At 41.1% G+C, this 19,277-nt stretch overlaps 1 protein-coding gene across 2 annotated transcripts in view; it reads left to right on the top strand.

The window, feature by feature from the left end:
• Positions 1–19,277, top strand: part of Tex14 (testis expressed 14, intercellular bridge forming factor) — a 127,094-nt gene that overhangs the window by 82,056 nt on the left and 25,761 nt on the right. For both annotated transcript variants that reach the window (XM_037200667.1, XM_028878244.2), the window contains 7 exons: positions 1,416–1,606; positions 2,164–2,314; positions 4,599–5,518; positions 8,451–8,557; positions 12,174–12,262; positions 13,240–13,521; positions 15,727–15,827. In XM_037200667.1, coding sequence (XP_037056562.1) covers positions 1,416–1,606; positions 2,164–2,314; positions 4,599–5,518; positions 8,451–8,557; positions 12,174–12,262; positions 13,240–13,521; positions 15,727–15,827 — 1,841 coding nt within the window. The remainder of the gene's footprint in view (positions 1–1,415; positions 1,607–2,163; positions 2,315–4,598; positions 5,519–8,450; positions 8,558–12,173; positions 12,263–13,239; positions 13,522–15,726; positions 15,828–19,277) is intronic.

A 19,277-nucleotide genomic window follows, 5' to 3' on the forward strand; every position in this document is an offset into this window, starting at 1 on the left:
TCCTTATTTTTAGGTTAGAGATTTCCTCCAGGAGTTACTTAGTTTTATGAAAATTCAGAACTTAAGAAAAAAATCCTGAAGGATCTTTTTTTGTTTGTCTATTTTTCTGAGATAGGGTCTCTATCATGAATCCCTGGCTGTCCTGGAACTTGTTATGTAGACCAGGCTGGCTTCTGCCTCCTGAGTTCTAGGAATAAAAGCATGTACCACTACACCTGGCTTCAAGATCTTCTTTGTGCTTATTAGATGTAAGATAGTTTCCCAGAGATCTCTAACTATTTAAGACTCAGAAAAACCCATATCTGCTTGCTAGTGACAGGGCACTTAACTGAAGCAAAAAATAGGGACTGGTAGATGTATACATGATGTCACTTGAAGAAAAAAGAAAGCCCTTTGAAACCTACATGACTTCAAGTAAAGTACTCATGTAACTGAAGACAAAAGGACTCCTTCACAAGAGAGAGACAGACGTAGCCACATGCATACACACATGTAAAACCACATTCAAGTGAGGGAGTAGGCCAGAGTCAGCTGCCCTTTGGATGTTTGCAATTTCAGAGGCAAAACTACACTCTTGATGACATGAACTCGTGGTCTGTTCAGCTTGGTGGCCAAGTATTGCCTTGTCTGCAGTTCTCCTAGGGACCCCCACGTGTGCGGGGTGCTGGCACTGCTGCTCGCCATCTCTGACATGGATGGATTTCCCTGGTACCTAGGTTAAGTGGCTCCAAGTGGTTTCTCTGTGGGAAGAAAGTAATGCTTAAAAGGGTCCAAGGGACTTGACTAAGTTCTTAACAACTTCTGATTTGTTTTTCCCTTTCTTTTATTTCTCTACATGTTATTCTGTATTTTTAAATGTTTTATTAGCATATGTTAATTATATATAGTAGTTGGTTTCATGATGAAGTTTTTATACATGTATAAAATACATATTGATCACATTCACCCTCATTGTTCTCTTTTATTTTTGATTTTATGTGTTATGGGTATTTTGTCTACATGCATGTCTATGCACTTCTTGTGTGCCTGGTGCCTGCAGAGCCTAGAAGAGGACATTGGATTCCTGGAACTAAGGTTACTGATGATTGTGAGCAGCCATGTGGGTGCTGGGACTTGAACCTGGGTCCTCTGGAAGAGTAGCCAGTGTTCTTAACTGCTGAGCCATCTCTCCACCCCACATGTTACCCACTCCTGTCCCCCTCTCACTCATTCCCAACTAGTACCCTTTCTACTTTCATGTCTGTCTGTCTCTTATTTTCCATGACCTGGTTAGTTCCATTAGGGTTTTTTACAGTAAAACGGGCAACAGGTTATTACAGAGACATAGGCAACTTACCAGTGGATACAACACTGTAGAAAATCACTGATTTTCTTATGTCTTAATCTTATTCCTACCTATTACTTTTTCCTTATAGACAACATACCCTGGAATGGCTTGGATGGCTCGGTTATTAAAGAAACCATAGCCTTGGGAAGTTATTTAGAAGCTGATGTCAGGCTTCCGGAACCTTATTATGATATTGTTAAGTCAGGTATCCACGCCAAGCAGAAAAATCGAACAATGAACCTACAAGATATTCGGTATATTCTGAAGAATGACTTAAAGGCAAGCCCTGAAATTGGGAGAAGTTTGTTTCTGCTCTCTACTTCATTGGGTTAGAGAGCAGGAAGCTAGAGGCCCAGGTTTTCCAAACGTTTGTGATGGAGGAGAGTGGTGCATGCCTGTAGATGCATGGGATGCAAGCGCATGGGTTGGGGAGGGGGTACTGAAACAGGATCAGGAGTTTGAGATGATCCTGGGTTACAGAGAAAGTTGAAAGCTAGTGTAGAGGTATGGCTGGGTCTCAGAAGTCCTCTTTTTTTATACTGTGTTGCTGAGAAAAGCCTATTTGTTTAACTTAGTGAAGGCATCAGAGAATTTAGGAGAGATGCTGGGGAAGTTGTAGGGTAAAGTAAAGATTCAGTGAATGGCAGAATTGGAATAATAATAAATTAGTTAATTAGGACTGATAGCCAGTCTGCCTAATAAGAATGAGGAGGTATCTGAGATATGTATGTATGTATGTATGTATGTATGTATGTATGTATGTATGTATTTGTATGTTTCTAAAAACATGGAATTTGGATGACTTCAAATGTGTCCTTGACAATGTTTTGTTATAGGAGCTTCTTGGAGCTCAGAAAACTCAGCCAACTGAGAGCCCCAGAATGCAGAGCTATGAAGCCCACCCTGATGTTAATCCCTGTCTAGGGCTAACTTCAGAATATCAAAAAGATACTCCAGACTTGGACATCAAAGAACTAAAGGAAATGGGTACGACTTGAACTCACAAAGCATTACTTTGATAACAGTGGGATGACCTGAGTGTTTTGTTTTACATTTTAAAATTGTTTGTGTGTGTGCTAGTGGTGCATGTGCCATGGTGCATGTAAGGGGGTCAGTTCTCTCCTTTCACCATGTGGTCCTGGGGATCAAGCTTGCCATCAGGCTTAATGGCAAGTGCCTTTACCTACTGAGCCATCTTATTGGCTCTTTTTTTTTTTTTTTTTTTAAGAGAGATTTACTTTATGAGTGTTCTGGCTTGCATGTATGCCTGTACACCAACATCCATGCCTGATGCCCAGGGAATCCAGAAGAGTTATATATATGGTTGTGATTCACCATGTGGGTGCTGGGAATTGAACCCAGGTCCTCTGGAAGAACAGCCAGTGCTCTTAACTGCTGAGCCACTTCTCCAGCCTTGGTCTTGGTCTTTTTAAAGTTAGTCTCATAGCCTAGGCTGGTCTTGACTGCCCAGTCCTTCTGTCTTAGTCTTCCAAATGCTGGAATTGCAGGCAGAGGCCGCTCTACTGGGTATGTTTCCTTTCTGAGACTCACATGGACACTAGCTGTCTCTTCTAAAACTGTATAGAGAACCTGTGCTGAAAACAGACGGGGACTTTAGAAAGCCAAGAGCCTTAAAATTATTAAGTTAAATCTTGTAGACTATATAAACACGTGGATTATATACAGAACTCGATAGTAACTGAATTAATATGATCACTCACTGGAATTTATCTAACTGCTTAGAAAAGAAAAATAATTTTTAAAAAAGATTTATTTATGTATTTTATGTATATGAGTGATCTGTCTAACTGTACATCTGCACGCCAGAAGAAGGCATCAGATTCTATTGTAGATGGTTGTGAGCCACCATGTGGTTGCTGGGAATTGAACTCAGGTCCTCTGGAAAAGTAGCCAGTGCTCTTAACCTCTGAGCCATTTCTCCAGTCCCACAAAAAATAATTTAAAAAATGTAAAAGTACTATCTGCTGACCATCTGGGCACAGTGGTGTGCACTTACAACCCCACACTTGGGAAGCTGAGATAGGAGTATCACTTGAGTTCTGAAGTTTGAGGTCAATCTTAGCAACATAGGACCTTATTTTTAAAAGAGCTCATGTCACAACACTCACTTGATACCACCCTGTTACAGTTGAGGAGACTAAGGTTTAGAGAGTTGTGATACTCAGGATTGCAGAGCTTGTTTCAGAATTGGAACTTGGGCCTTTTAACTATAGCCTAATCACTGTTTACTTGGGCTCTCCTCTGACAGGGGTGGAAGCTTCCAGAATGTTCCCTTCCAAATTTTCATTATTTGTGTCCTTCATCCTATTTCCTGGAAGTTGTACCCTTATCAACATAAGTCATGTGGGTCAGCCCTTGAATTACTCTTGCAGTCATCTATCCTTCCTGTGGTACAGTAGCTTCTCGGGCAGTATCTCCACTACTTGTATCAGATGCCCACCAAAAGCATCCCCTCAGCTGTTTGAGTCACACTATTTAATGCACAAAGGAAGCCATGAGTGTGGTCCTTGGGATCCAGGGGCCTGGAATTTGAATGTTCTGACAGTTAAGCACATTGAAAATAGTATAAATGAAGAACATTCTTCTTAGGATTAGACCTCCATAGCCCCAAATGTCTGTCTCATTGGATGTCAAAATGGGAACTTTCACTTAGATTAGAAATACCCTTTCAATTTCTGCTTGCTGGGTGTGATGATGCATGCCTTTAATCCCAGCACTTGGGAGGCTAGAGGCAGAGGCAAGCAGGTCTCTGAGTTCAAGGCCAGCCTGGTCTACATAGTGAGATCATGAGTTCCAGGACAGCCAGGGCTAGGTAAAGAGTCCTGTCTCAAACAACAGTGACAAAAATAAACAGCTTTTCATCCTCTGTTGAATGCATCTATTGGTCTTCCAGTAGGATCTCACTCCTGGGAAGGGAGTAGGAAAAATAAAAGATGGGTTTTGTAGGATCTCGATCTTGGGAAGGGAGTTGGAAAAATAAAAGATGGTTTTTGTGCCTTTTAAAAAGTTACTGTTGTTGTTTTTGTTATTTGAGACAGGCTTTCACTGTATGGTTCAGGCAGGCTTCAAAGTTGCTTAGTCCAAGCTGGCATCTAATTTGAGCTCCTTCTGCCTCAGCCTCCCAGATGCTATGATTAAAGGTGTGGATGCCACCTGACCCAGCTCACGTTGTACACCTTGAACAATAGCCAAGGCTGCTTACCTCTTAGGGTCAGTTTAATCAGTTGGGTATTACTGTTCTTTCCAACAGGTAGTCAGCCCATTTCACCAACAGATCCCTCTGTTCCCACTGGAAAAACAACACTAACTCCTCAGGTCCTGGATTCAAGTCTGTCAGTTCAGGAACCTGAGAATCCAAATGTTCCTTCTCTTCCTGCTTCGTGTTTAGCAGAAGAGGTCAGGAGCCCCATGGCAAGTCAGGCCAGCCTCTGCAGCTTTGAAATCAATGAAATCTACTCAGGCTGCTTGGACTTGGGAACTGACAAAGAGGAGGAGTGTCCAGGGACTGCTTTATCTCCTGAGGGGGATAAGCCAAACCAGGTAGATGAACTGCCGTCCCTGGAAGAAGAGCTGGATAAGATGGAGAGAGAATTGCATTGTTTTTGTGAGGAGGACAAGAGCTTTTCAGAAGTTGACACAGACCTTTCCTTTGAGGATGGAGACTGGCAAAGTGATTCCCTCAGTTCACTCAGCCTATCTGAACCAACCAGAGAAGACAAAGGCAAAATAAGCAGCTGGTCCAAGACTGACGAGTTTGTCAGTAAGTGTGTGCTGAATCTAAAGATTTCACAGGTTATGATGCAACAGAATGCTGAGTGGCTGAGGAAACTTGAGCAAGAAATAGATGAACTTGAGTTGGCACAGAAGGAGCTGGACAATCAATGCAGGAGTTTGTGGGATGCTTCATTAAGGTTTGCAAATGCCAAGTTTCTGTTAGCTGTGGGCCCTCCATATTTGACTTATCTTTCTCCTGTTATGCAGTCCTCAGAGCCCAGGCAGTCAGAAAATGGCAGTTATAGGTTGGCCCTAGCAAGGTGTCCAGGAACCGAGAGAGACTCCCAAGAAGGACATTTTGGCAAAAAGCCTGAGAAACTAAGTGACTGTGGCTGGAAGCCTTTCACACAAACTTCTGAAGAAAGCAGTGGGGACCAGTCAGAGACAAACGATCAGGTACAGTGAGTAGAAGGAGTGGAATCCTGGAACCAACATTTCCTGTGACTTGGGTGCAGCGCCTGTAAATAAATGCAGATAACTCATAGCAAGGTCCTCCTGGGTTAGGAAATAAGGCCTCTGTGATGGAATTCTATGGTAGATATTCTCTCTAACCCCTGTTCCAAACCAAGCACAAAGCCTTTGTCCTCTAGAGATTCAAATGTATTAAGTCCAGCTATATGAAATTTCTGTTCCATAGATCAGTTAAGTACTAGCAATTTGACATAGTTCAAAGTATATAAAGTATTGTGGACAGGTGTTAATCCCCATTTTAGGGCTGGAGATATGATTAAGCACTTTCTGCTTTTGCAAAGGACCTGGGTTCATTTGGCAGCACCCACGTGAGTCAGCTTACAACCACCCTTAACTTCAGTTCCAGGGGATCCAGTGCCTTCCTCCATATATATATACACTCAGGCCCACACACTTTAAAAGATGCCCTATTCTAAATTGCCCATTGAATTATTTAAGAAATATTTATGTGGAACTGGGAAGATGGCTCAGCAGTAAAATGTCTGCCAGACAAGCATGAGAACTTGAGGGTAATCTCTAGCACTCATATTTTAAAAAAAAAATCAGTCATATTAGTTTGTACAGGACAATCCCTGGAGCTCTCGGGCCAACTAGTCCAGCTGAATAGGTGAGTTACAGGTTCAAGGGAGATACCTTGTCTCAAAAAAGGTGGAGGGGCCTAAAGAAATGGCTCAGGCATTAGGAGCACTGGATGCTTATCCAGAGGAGCCAGGTTCAATTCCCAGAACCCACATGGCAGGTCACAACTGTCTGTGACTGACTAACTCTAGTCCCAGGGGCTAGATAATCTATTTTGGTGTCTGTGGGTACCAGGCATACACATGATGCACAGACATACAGGCAGTCAAAACAGCCATACACATTAAGTAAATAAATACATATATAAGTAAACAATTAAAAAAGTGGAAATTGAGGAGATACCCATTAATTGATACATGTGCGCGCACGCATGCATGCATGCACACACAGAGGGAGGGAGGGGGGAGGGAAGGAGGCAGGAAGGGAGGAGGTATAAATAAAACATTTATAAAGTCAGGCTATATTAGAACCTGGCATATAATGGTGAATAAGCACAGACTATGCCCATACTTACACACTAGTGTGTTTTAACTTAAACACAGAGGGTGTGAGGAACCTGCTTTTCAAAGGAGACAGTTAAGTAAAAACAAACAAGGTATCCCAGGAGCTGAAGGTGACATTGCAGACCAGTTCTTCTGTGGTTCTTTAAGGACATAGTTGAGGTATGACTCCTGTGTCCCAGTACCTAGTATGATGCTTCATAACATCAAAGGCACTTAATAAATGGTCACTGAAGAACGAGAGAATGGATGAATACATAAACTTGAACAAATTCACAGAGAGATGAATGGAGTGCCTCTTGAGTCACACTTTCAGAGCTGGAAGACCCCCAAGGCATGCACCAACTCCCTCCTTTTACAGAGTGTGAAGTTCAGGCTCAGTGACTGGGATTTCCTGAGGCCTGGTGTAGCTGAGATGGGGTAGAGTAGTGGAGGTCCGTTCCACTGGGAGAAAGAGTTTAATTCTGAAATAGCAGAACTGCCAGCTATACTAGCTTATATTGAGTTTTCATTGTTAAAACCTTCGAGTGGCAGTGTAATCTTCCATTCTTAGTTGGGGCAGATAGCTCTATGCCTTGCCCATTAGCGGGCTGTACTTTTGCTGAGATCCAACCTGCTTGCTGCTCTCCTCCTCTCTCCCCAACCCTCTCTCTACCTATGGCTTTTTGTTTCGTTTTTGTCTTTTTGAGGGTGTTACTATATAGCTCAGACTTGCCTAGAATTCTCTATACATCCTAGGTTGTCCTTGAACTCCAAGTCCTCCTGTCTTAGCCTTCTAAGAGCTAAGTATGTACTACTATACATACTAGCCAGGGTCTCAGTATATAGCCCTGGCTGGCCAGGAACGCCTATGCAAATGAGATATACTTCATTTTTAATGATTTCTCTCATTTTTATTGGATCTTGATACCATCCCCAAGCTCTGGATTTGTTGCTATAAGCTAGGAAATGATTACCTAAGTTAATTAAAATGAAGTAAAAGTTGGGATAAGCAAATATTTGTCTTTTGAATGAAGGACATAGCATTATTATTTTTTATTTCCGTTATTTCCAAAGTATTGTAACTTCTATTATATTTTATTTTCACAGCACCCTACTAGTAGTTATTACCTTCATTTTATGGATGATGAACCTGAGCTAGAGGATTTATGCATTATTTTCATCAAGGCTTAGACTAGAATCCAAGGTTTAGTGGTCTTGCCATGAAAATCCCCGCCTTTATGTTGCTGTAGGAGAGAAATATTTAGCAAAGTTTTTAAGTTTCTTATTTATCTATCTATCTATCTATTTATTTATTTGTTTATTTATTTATTTATTTATTTTTTTAGACAGAGTTTCTCTGTGTAGCCTTGGCTGTCCTGGAACTCACTCTGTAGACCAGGCTGCCTTCAAACTCAGAGATCCACCTGCCTCTGTCTCCCGAGTGCTGGGATTAAAGGCGTGTGCCACCGCCGCCCGGCTTCCGGGTATTTTTTTAAGGCAAGGTTCCATTGTGTATTTTAGGTTGGCCCTGAACTCATCATGTTGTCCTGTAGTACAGGCTGACCTCAAACACACAGCCATCTTTGTGTCCCGGACTTAGAGATGTTCACCACCACACACAGCTTCTGGTTCTGTTGATCTACTTGTTTTCTGCTCACCCTCTGTCAGCACTGGGTTCTCGCACTCCACATTCCTTAGTAAAAACTTCTCAGTTACTAAATAGGAAACATGCAAAGGAAATGATCATAAATTGCTCTTGTTATTTCACCTAAATTGAAACATGTTTGTTTTTTAAGATGCCAACTGTTTGTGGTCCTGGGAAGCAGAACACAGGTGAACAGTTACCATCCACCCAAGAAGCCAAGGAAAGTTTGGAAGGAAATAGAAACCAAAACAGTAGGAGGTGGGTTAACACTGTTCTTTGTGTCTGTATGCTTTATATTCTCATGTGGCCTTAGACCACTTTCTGACCTTAATATATTGTGACAAATGGATTGTGGATAATGAATAAAAGCAATGCAGAGACAGATTGTAATGGAAATTTACAGAAGACATCACAAGCAAAATGGATGACAGGTTAAATCAGACAGAATTCATCAGTAGCAATAGTAAAGCATTTTGCCTTTCCAAAATTCCCTAATTTAAAATTATTACTATTATTATTAGTAGTAGTAGTATTTTAGAGATAGGATTTCACTATGTAGCCCAGGCTGGCCTGAAACTCACTATATAGACCAGACTAGCATCACACTCACAAAGCTCTACATGGCTCTGCCGCTCAAATGCTAGGATTAAAGGTGTATGCCACCATGCTGGAATACATTTATTTTTATTATTTTTTAAACAATTTATTTTTATTTTATGTGCATTGGTGTTTTACATACATGTATGTCTGTGTGAGGGTGCTGGATCCCCTAGAACTGGAGTTATAGACAGTTGTGAGCTGCTGTGTGGGTGCTGGGAATTGAACCCAGATCCTCTGGAAGAGCAGCCAGTGCTCTTAACCTCTGAGCCATCTCCAGCCCCATTATTTTTTTAATATTTATTTATTTATTTATTTATTTATTTATTTATTTATTTATTTATTTTTTGGTTTTCCGAGACAGGGTTTCTCTGTGTAGCTTTGCACCTTTCCTGGAACTCACTTGGTAGCCCAGGCTGGCCTCGAACTCACAGAGATCCGCCTGGCTCTGCCTCCCAAGTGCTGGGATTAAAGGCGTGCACCACCACCGCCCAGCTTAATATTTATTTTTATTTTAAGTGTGTGGATGTTGTGCCCACATTTATGTGTGTATGCCACATGTGTACAGTACCCATGGATTCCCTAGAACTGGAGTTATAGATGTTCCTTAATCATTGTGTTGTTGGCTGGGAACTGAACTCCAGTGGTCTGCAAGAGTAGCAAGTCCTCTTAATCACTAAGCCATCTCGAGCTCTTTTACAGTTAGTGTGTGTGTGTATACCACTGTACTCCTTCCCAAATAAATGAAAATGTAATAAAAAAAAAAAAGTATGCAAAAGCACATAGTGGCCGGGCGGTGGTGGCGCATGCCTTTAATCCCAGCACTCAGGAGATAGAGCCAGGCGGATCTCTTTGAGTTCGAGGCCAGCCTGGGCTACCAAGTGAGTTCCAGGAAAGGCGCAAAGCTACATAGAGAAACCCTGTCTCAAAAAACCAAAAAAAAAAAAAAAAGCACATAGTGGCACATGCCTATGATCCCAGCAATTTGGAGGTAGAGGTAGTTTAAGGCCAGCGTGGTCTATGTAGTGAGTACCAAGCCAGGCAGGGCTACATTGAGACCCTGTCTAAAAACAAACAAACAAACAAAACAAAAAGGGGGCTGGAGAGACGGCTCGGTGGTTAAGATCACTGGCTGCTCTTCCAGAGGACCCAAATTCAGTTCTCAGTACCCACATGCCGCTCACAACCATCTGTGACTCCAGTTCCAGGGGATCCAATGGCCTCTTCTGGCTTCTGCGGGCACTAGGTACCTATGTGGTGCACAGACATATGTGCAGGCAAAACACCCATATACATTTAAAAAATGCCGAAAGTAAGGTATAGTGACTCATGCCTATAATCTCAGCACTAAGGAGGTAGGGCCATTCTGGGCTGCATAGTAAGATTCTTTAATAAGATAAATAAATAAATACATATATTTCACTTGTTATGCTATGATATTTAAAAAAATTCTGTAAACTTATTTTGAAAAAATTTAATTTTTCTCATTGTTGAGTTTTAGATTTTGGTTTTTTTAATTCTGTTGGAAACCAGGTCATAGTGACTTTAAAAATGAAAATGTAATAAAAATATGCAAAAGTATAGCATAGTAGCACATACCTTTGATTCCAACACTTGGGAGGCAGAGGCAGGCAGATCTCTGAGTTTGAGGCCAGCCTGGTCTACAGAGCAAGTTCTAGGATAGCTAGGGCTATAAAGAGAAACCCTGTCTTGAACACCACCATTCTCCCCCCCCCCCCCCCCCCCCCCGCCGCCCCGCGGCCCGCCCCCCCCCCCAAAAAAAAAAACCCAGAAAAAACTAAAATCCAGTTTTTTCTGTACTTTTGATTATGTATTTAGGAGTTTCCCATGAGCAGGATTATTAGGTCAAAGGCTTTGAACATTTTAAGATTCTTTATGGATGTTGCCAAAAAGCTCTTGAAAGCAGCTGTCAGATCAAAGCTCTCTTTTCTGGTCCAACTAGGTAGTGATGCATTCTGGGCAACAAGGATTTCATAGCTGTGCCACAGATCACATGCTTTTTGTCATTGTTTAAGACAAAGTTTCTCTGTCTAACACTTTTGGCTGTCCTGGAACTCACTCTGTAGACCAGGCTGACCTAGAACTCACAGAGATCTGCCTGCCTCTGCCCCCAAGTGCTGGGATTAAATGCGTGCACCACCACTGCCCAGCCTAACTACAAACTTTTAAAGAGTTATTTTATGTATTTATCATCACTATTATTGCTGTTATTATTTGAGACAGGATTTCACTGTGTAGTCCTGGCTGGCCTGGAGCTCACAAAAGATCTGCCTACTCTGCCTTCAGAGGGCTGGGATTAAATGCATGTGCCACCATGCCCAGCCCTGAAGAGTTATTTATTTATTTTTTTTTGGTTTTTCGAGACAGGGTTTCTCTGTGTAGCTTTGCGCCTTTCCTGGAACTCGCTTGGTAGTCCAGGCTGGCCTCGAACTCACAGAGATCCGCCTGCCTCTGCCTCCCGAGTGCTGGGATTAAAGGCGTGCGCCACCACCGCCCGGCTGAAGAGTTATTTTAATCAATGGCAAAATGGTTATAATCATGAGATATTTAGAGGAAGAAAGACTGTTCTAATTTGCAGATAAAACAGTTTAGTCTAGAGAGACTGATATTCACTAATGCAAGACAGGTGACCTAGCAAGCAAGCAGGATCCAGAACCCAGAAAAACTGTTCTTCAGGATACTTGTGCCTTAAGATCCTTGTTTCAAGTGTTAGCTATTGTGCTGTCACTGATAAGGTGGCCTTGGCACCAGAGAACCTTCACATGAACTGTCAGTTGTAATTTGTCTCATTGAGGGCAGGGTAGACTTGGCTACAGTGAAGGACAGATTTTGTCAGATGAAACTATTTCAGTTTTCAGTTTCTTCTGAGAATCTCCCAAGAACATTGTTAGAATCATAAATTATGAATTTGGAAATTAATAAAAAAATAAACCCGTGGGGATTTTTTAACCCAACCTTTAAATTTTTCAGCTAGGAAAAATCTAGGGAGTCAAGTATCCAAGTCAGGAGTTACTCAGCTAAATAGTGCACCCTTCCCTGAGTCAAACCACTCATGGAGACCTGGGTCACCCAGGCCTCAACGGCTCTGCCAGGTGTGGGGCCTTACAGTCTGAGATGGTGGGGTATCAGGTGCTCTCTGTGGTGAGTCAGAAGTGGGGAGGGGTTCTGGGTCAGCAGGTGGACTTTGAACTATTAGGAACTTGAACAAACATTTTATTTGTATCTACCTCAATCCTACCCTAATGATGCAACTTAGGATCAGTATGGAATCTGTGTCTTCTGAAATCTGTAATACAAAGTCGAGAAATAATGAAGATGATGGAGAGGCACACTTAAAATGGAAAAGTGAGTATGAAGTCATGAGTTTTTTTTAAGATAGTATTTATTTATTTATTTATTTATTTATTTATTTATTTATTTATTTGGATAGGATTTTAGGATTTCACTATGTAGCTTAGGCTGGCCTTAACTAATCATCCTCTCAAGTCTTAGAGTTATAGGCAGGCAGTACTGTGCCTATCTGATGAATGAAGTTTATAATTCTTGATTATCATCAGTTTTGTTTGTATTATGGTTCTGGGGATTGAACCTTGGTATTATTCATGCTAAGCAAGCACTCTGCAACCAAGCTACACCACCAGCACCTGTTTGGTATCTCTTAAGTATAAAACACATGTCTTATTATTAGGATCATAAATAACACTATTGTTTACACACGCGCACGCACACGCGCACGCACACGCACCCCATCCTATAATAAAAGCACAGCTCTTGTAATTGCAGACTGTAGAAGGAAAATGCTTTCCTATTTTTAAACTTTGTAGGAAATATTTCTATTATCTGTATAAATGTATATCCAAAAACATAGTATACCCTAAACATTGAAATGGAGAGCGTGCAGTGTTATCTCGCATAGTCTGTAATTCCCTTTTGTTCTGGGCTACTTGGTGTGCTCTCTTCTCCTGAAGATTTGGGTTAGTGTAGTCTAGAAAAACAAGGCAGATGATAATTAATATAGCCTGGGAATTCAGCTATTATTTTCTCATTAAATTAGCAGTAGGGTCCATCTACAAGTGCGCTACTGCTTTCTACTGGAATTCAGCAGCATAGGCTATTGTTTGGGGTAATAACTGGAGTTTCCTATAGTCTGTCATAGTTCTCATCCCCTCACCTTAAAGGCAAACAGGCAAGATAAGGGTGATGAAACTACCAAATCAGTTGCTGTTACAATATGGTGGAAGTAGTATTGTATCTTTTAAGGATGAAAACGTTTCTTTCTAATGTTTACAGTGATGTTTTAAATGCTTTTCTCTCGTGCCCAGTGGCAGTAAAAGAAATGGCAGAGAAAGCAGTTTCTGGACAGCTCCTAGTACCTCCTTGGAGTCCTCAGAGTAATTTGCCTTTTGAGGCTAAGGTTGAAAATGAGGCCACTCATTTGCCACGGCCCCCAGTCAGAGGTCCTGAGAGTACATATTGGCAGCACATTGTAGACTATCAAAGGAAAAACGATGAGCTGAGAGGAGATACAAAGCTTGGCAAAATGGACAGCAGTGACTGTGACAAGAACAAGCCTAGCAGACAGACAGGCCTTCAGAGCTTCACCAGTAAGTCCACTGGGAGGAGTTGGGTTCGGTGAGCTCTGTCTCCTTCTCAGCTCCCAAAATACACGTGCTTCTAGCATATTCCCTTTGTTTGGCCTGCCTCCTACTTTTCTGAGAACCCGTGTTTAAAGGTGAAGAGATCCATTAGTTTCCCTTACTGAAACAAGGTCCTTTTGTCCAAAGGAAGTAAAATAATCTCCAAGTGCTGACCTTGGTCCCGGTCTAACCTGGTAAGGGATAAAACCTTTCTTACTCGAGGGCGGAGGTGAGCTATCATTCCCTACTGAATGTTTCTTTGTTTTTGATAAGGCCCTTGTTGTGTAGCCCAGGCTTACCTGGAACTTGCTAACCTGCTTCCTCAGGCTCCTGGGTGGTGTATTGCAGGTGTAGGCCATCACACCCAGTCTGCTCTTTTTCTTTTCATTGCATTCTAAGTTGGAAATCAACCTGCTGAGTCCATATGGCACTTACTGTCATTGCAGTGGTCCACAGTCAGATCATCAAATAATAATTTCACAGACGTTGAAGTCAAAGAAAAGAGATCTGAAGTTGACACTTAGCTTTGCAGAAAATCAATTGGTTTCTTCTGTTTGTACTTCCTGTGAAGGGGGGAGGAGAGGAAGAGGGAGAGAGAGAGAAAGAGAGAGAGAAAGAGAGAGAGAGAGAGAGAGAGAGAGAGAGAGAGAGAGAGAGAGAAAGGGGAGGGGAAGGGAGGGGAGGAGAGGAAAAGGGGGAGAGAAAATCCAGAGGATATGGGTCAATGGGTAAAGTGCCTGCTATGCAAGCCTGAAGCTTGAATTCAGATCCCCAGCACCTAGGTAAAATTCAGGCATAACTAAGGGCATCTGTAACCCTAGTCCTAGAAACCGCGGGTAGATCCCTAGAGCATTCTGAACACATAATCCATGCAATCTGTGAGTACCAGGTCCACTGAGAGAATGTCTGAAGAGATAATGTGGAGATGTGTTGCAGGATATTTGATCACACTGTGAACCCTGAGATTTCATTACTTACTGGAAAAACCTGCCTCTGGCTGTGGTATGGCCCAGTCCTAGTACACATGCTTAATCCAAGAGCTTTCTGTAAACAGGATTAAATAAAATCAACCATAGGTCAAGAGGCACACCAAGCAACTAGTTGACACCAAGTGGCCGTAGAGAGTAAGAGGGAGTCAGGAAGACGGATAGATGCACAGGAAGTAGTAGTAGGGAGGGCTTTGAATTTGGCAGTTCTTTTTGGTTTGGGATAGCAGAAGAGAAGCTCGCTTTCTGGGATGTTGGTGAAGGAGGAAGGTCAGCTGGCTGCTTTCTCTGCCTTTCTGAGCTAGCAGGTTTTCACAGCAGCATCTGGCTCCCTAGTCTTTATTGGTAAAATAAAAGGATAGAGATTTAGTTAAAACAGCATTTAGGGGGCCAGGCAGCAGCTACAGAGGCCCAGTCAGTAGCAGAGGCAGCAATAAGATCAGTTATCGCCATTGTGCTGTAGATATAAAAAAACAACAGAGATGGATAGAGGAAAATACCCAGCATTTGCCTCTGACCTTCACATGCATTCATGTACATGTATAGCCATACATAATACTGCACATACATGCACAGACCAAAAAGAGAAAAGAAAAGCCATACAGAGTAGCATACATCTATAATTGTAACACTTGAGGCAGGAAGCTCAGAAGTTCAAGATTACCTTCAGCTGTATAGCAAGTTCCAGGCAATCCTAGGCTACATGAAATCCTATCCCAGACAACCAAACCAATCAAACAACAACAACAAGGGAAAATCAATTGCTTGGGGTCTTGGGTATTTAGAATCTATTCTTCATAAAGAATTGCTTTATGACCAGCAGTGGTGGTGCACACCTTTAATCCCAGCACTTGGGACATAGAGGCAGGTGGATTTCTGTGAGTTTGAGGCCAGCCTGGTCTACAGAGTGAGTTCCAGGACAGCTAGAGCTACACAGAGAAACCCTGTCTCAAATTTAAAAAAAAAAAAAAAAAGAATTGCTACTGACTGCTTGGTCAAATGGCTAGATGATCCAGGGCTACATTTTGAGACCAGGCTAAATTAACAGTGTCTACCTATGCAACTTAGAGAATTTGGCTACCCTTTGAAGAATGTTTATATCTCCATTCTATTGTTACTTTTTGCCTTTTTCTGCTACATGAATACCACTGAATGATTGTGTCCCTGATTATGTTATGATCACTAGGTTTTAGATACCCATTCTTCAGAAAACATGAGCAGCCACAGCATAGTGAAGTCTCTCAAGCAAGTTGTGACACATCTGTGGGTACTGAGAAATTTTACAGCGTAAGTATTATAACTTGGCAGGATCAAGATGCACTCAAGGATCTAATAAAGTAGACCTGGGTTGCTGCTGTGTATTATGACACCAAAATATTATCTATACAAGTTAGATATACTAACTCTACAGGGCTACAGTCACTTCAAGAGCATAGACAGCATTCAAGGCCAATCATGACCCTGTCTCAAAAAACTCCACAAAACCTAAAGGGGTGTGGTACAGATAACTGTTGACAGTGATACAATATAAGAATATGATTGTAGGTGGATATTCCTGTCCTGCCAGCCAGCTCCAAAATGACCACATGGAGACTTATTAACTATAAAAGCTCAGCCATAGTTTAGGCCTGTTACTAACTAGCTCTTACAACTTAAATTAACCCAATTCTTTTAATCTATATTATTTTTGTTTGTTTGGTTTTTTGAGGTAGGTTTTCTCTGTGTAACCCTGGCTGTCCTAGAACTTGCTCTGTAGACCAGGCTGGCCTAGAACTGATCCACCTGCCTTTGTCTCCTGAGTTCTGGGATTAAAGGCTTGTACCGCCACCACCCAGCATAATCTATGTTGCTTTATGTGGCTAGGTTACCTTTATTCTGTATTGCCCATGCTGCTTCCTCTGTCTCTCCTGGCATCTCCTCATGACTCCACCCTTCTTCCCAGTTTCTCTCTGCCTTGAAAATCCTGCCTAGCTATTGTCCATTCAGCTTTTTATTAAACCAATCCTAGTGACAGATCTTCACAGTGTACAAAAAGATTATCCCACAACATTTCCCCCTTTTTGTCAAAAAGGAAAGGTTTTAACTCTTTTTTTTTTAATATTTATTTATTATGTATACAGTGTTCTATCTGCACATATGCTTATAGGCCAGAAGAGGGCACCAGATCTCATTACAGATGGTTGTGAGCCACCATGTGGTTGCTGGGAATTGAACTCAGGACCTCTGGAAGAGCAGTCAGTGCTCTTAACCTCTGAGCCACCTCTCCAGCCCGGTTTTAACTCTTAACATAATAAAACTATAAACAATAAGACCAGTTATCAGGTAAGAATTACATTTACAGTGTCTAGTCTATTTGTATTTGGCATATTTGGAGAAAATACTCCATTATTTATTCTATCTTGATGAGTCCAAAGCTCTGTACCTAATTTACCTTTTATCATAACTAAGGAAAACTATGACTATCTAGTCTTCAACTCCATCAAAGACCCCAGAAGGATATAATATTATCTGAGTAAACAGGAGATGTAATGTAAGCCACTTCCAAACCTATAGAAATGACAGACATCTGGCTGCCTGGACAGTCACCCAAGGTTTCTCTATAATGTTGGGGCATGTATCTTTGGCCTACAGGCCTAGAATATCTGACAGGCTTTTTTGTGAATCAGGAATTTTTTTAAGGACTGTCCTACCCTGTCTTGGCGAAGTTCAGCAGTCACTTTTCTTTGTATCCTGCTGGTCCAGTTTGGACAGCATACTGTCAGCAGTCAAGGCAAGGGCAGTTTCTTGCTTGAATGGATAGCTTTTTCTATAAAGAAAGCAAACTCCATATGGAGGTTCTTCAAAGCCCACCATCCTTTTTTGAAGTAAATGGGTGGTGCCAGGAGCAGACATGTCTCACTGTCATGAAAAGCCTTATGTTATTTAAAACATCTTAAATGCCATCTTCTGTAAATCTCTGAAGTGTTTGAAGACCCACCTATCTATCTAAAATATGTCTCTGTATGACCTTGAAAACATACCTAATATGACTACAAGTTTGATTGTTATAGGTGACAATAACTACTAACTTGTATTTTTTATTATCCTAAATAGTTTGTAATAATAACTTTCAGGAATAGAAATTTATATTACATTGTTAAATGAGCTGTATAGGCACAATACTTTAAACAAGAGTAGAAATGTATGTATGGTATGTTTTAACAAAATAACCCTAAATTTGTATAAATATACAAAAATCCATACCAATGTAAAATATTTTAGACTACTGGTTGTTTAAAAGTAGACTCAACTATCCACCGTTTTATCTCATCATTTATATACTATATCCCTCTTTTTCTCTTTAGAAACAGATGTTTGACTCTAACTCCTGTTTAGCTTTTTTTCTGACATTGACCAATAACAACTTGTAACTGATGTCCCTAAATGATAGCAAACATCTATAACCCATTGAATGACCAAAAGACATCTACCTCACCTCTTGGGAATGTGGGCATCATGTTCTCTAGACTGTTTCATGTTGTCTGGAGGCTCTAGCATCTTAAGGAGACCCTAGGAAAATTGGGATAATGATCAAGTCCTGGGAGAGTTAGCTGTATTATTTGTTGTCCAGTTTCTGTGCAGTGTTAAAGTTTAAGACTTATCTGAAGTCCTGACTGAAGTAGTCTGTGAGCTTCAAGTCAGCAGCCTTGAAGCTGTTCTGGATGCAAAACTCTGAGGAAACTGCAACAGAGGCGCTGTGAGAGGCTGAATCACCTGGGCCACCCATTTTTACTGGTGTCTGGTCCCCTTGCTCTGAAAACACATAAACTTTCAAAGATAACATACATATCTACATTAACACAAGTGTGAAATGTGTGGTGTGCACAAGTCAGTTAAAGATGATTTTTTGTTTTATGTTTGAGCAGGTAAAGTCATCTGTCAATTTTATAAGTCTGTTTGGACTGTATAATCAAACTGTAATAGAAATCTCTACCCAAGCCATATGAAAGGATGGCATGTAATAATAAGTTATTAGGACTCTGCAGCCAACACGATTTATCACGTCTCATTTCATCTCAGAGCTGTTCCCATGTCAAGGGATCAGCTTACATGTCATCTGTTCTGTGTCTTTTTTGGCTTCTTCCCCCATGTCTGTAGCCAAGATACTCAGGAGGTCTCTCCTGGTCAATTTTAATTTCTGTTAATCTGGAAGGAATCCACAACCCTTTGTTTTCTGTGGAAACAAAAGCATAATCTCTCTCCCAATGCAACACATTGTCCAACTTTCATTTTGAAGTTAAGACATTTAAAAAAATATATAGGTTGGTTTTAATTTAGCAGTTTCTATAATCTAGTGTCTCTCAGCAGCTATTTTTTTTATATATTGGCATTAAAAAAATTAAAGTTGGGGTTGGGGATTTAGCTCAGTGGTAGAGCACTTGCCTAGCAAGCACAAGGCCATGGGTTCAGTCCTCAGCTTTGGCAAATAAATTTAAAAAAAATTTAAAGTTAATAAGACATCATATAGGATCCAGACTCCCTGTGTATTTTCCATCCTCACATGGCTTATTTTTTATTTTAATTATATTTTCTTTAAAGACTTTATTATAAACTATTTACTTTTTTCTGTGTCTGTCTAATACTCATTTTTTCTTAAGCCTATGTACATTTTTTTAAACACACTGTATCCTTTTTAGAGTCTTTTGCATCTGGATCTGTCTTTACTGTGTATCTGTAACCTTTTCTATCTTCATGAGC

This window comes from Peromyscus leucopus, chromosome 8b, assembly GCF_004664715.2.
Source record: "Peromyscus leucopus breed LL Stock chromosome 8b, UCI_PerLeu_2.1, whole genome shotgun sequence".
Taxonomy (NCBI): domain Eukaryota; kingdom Metazoa; phylum Chordata; class Mammalia; order Rodentia; family Cricetidae; genus Peromyscus; species Peromyscus leucopus.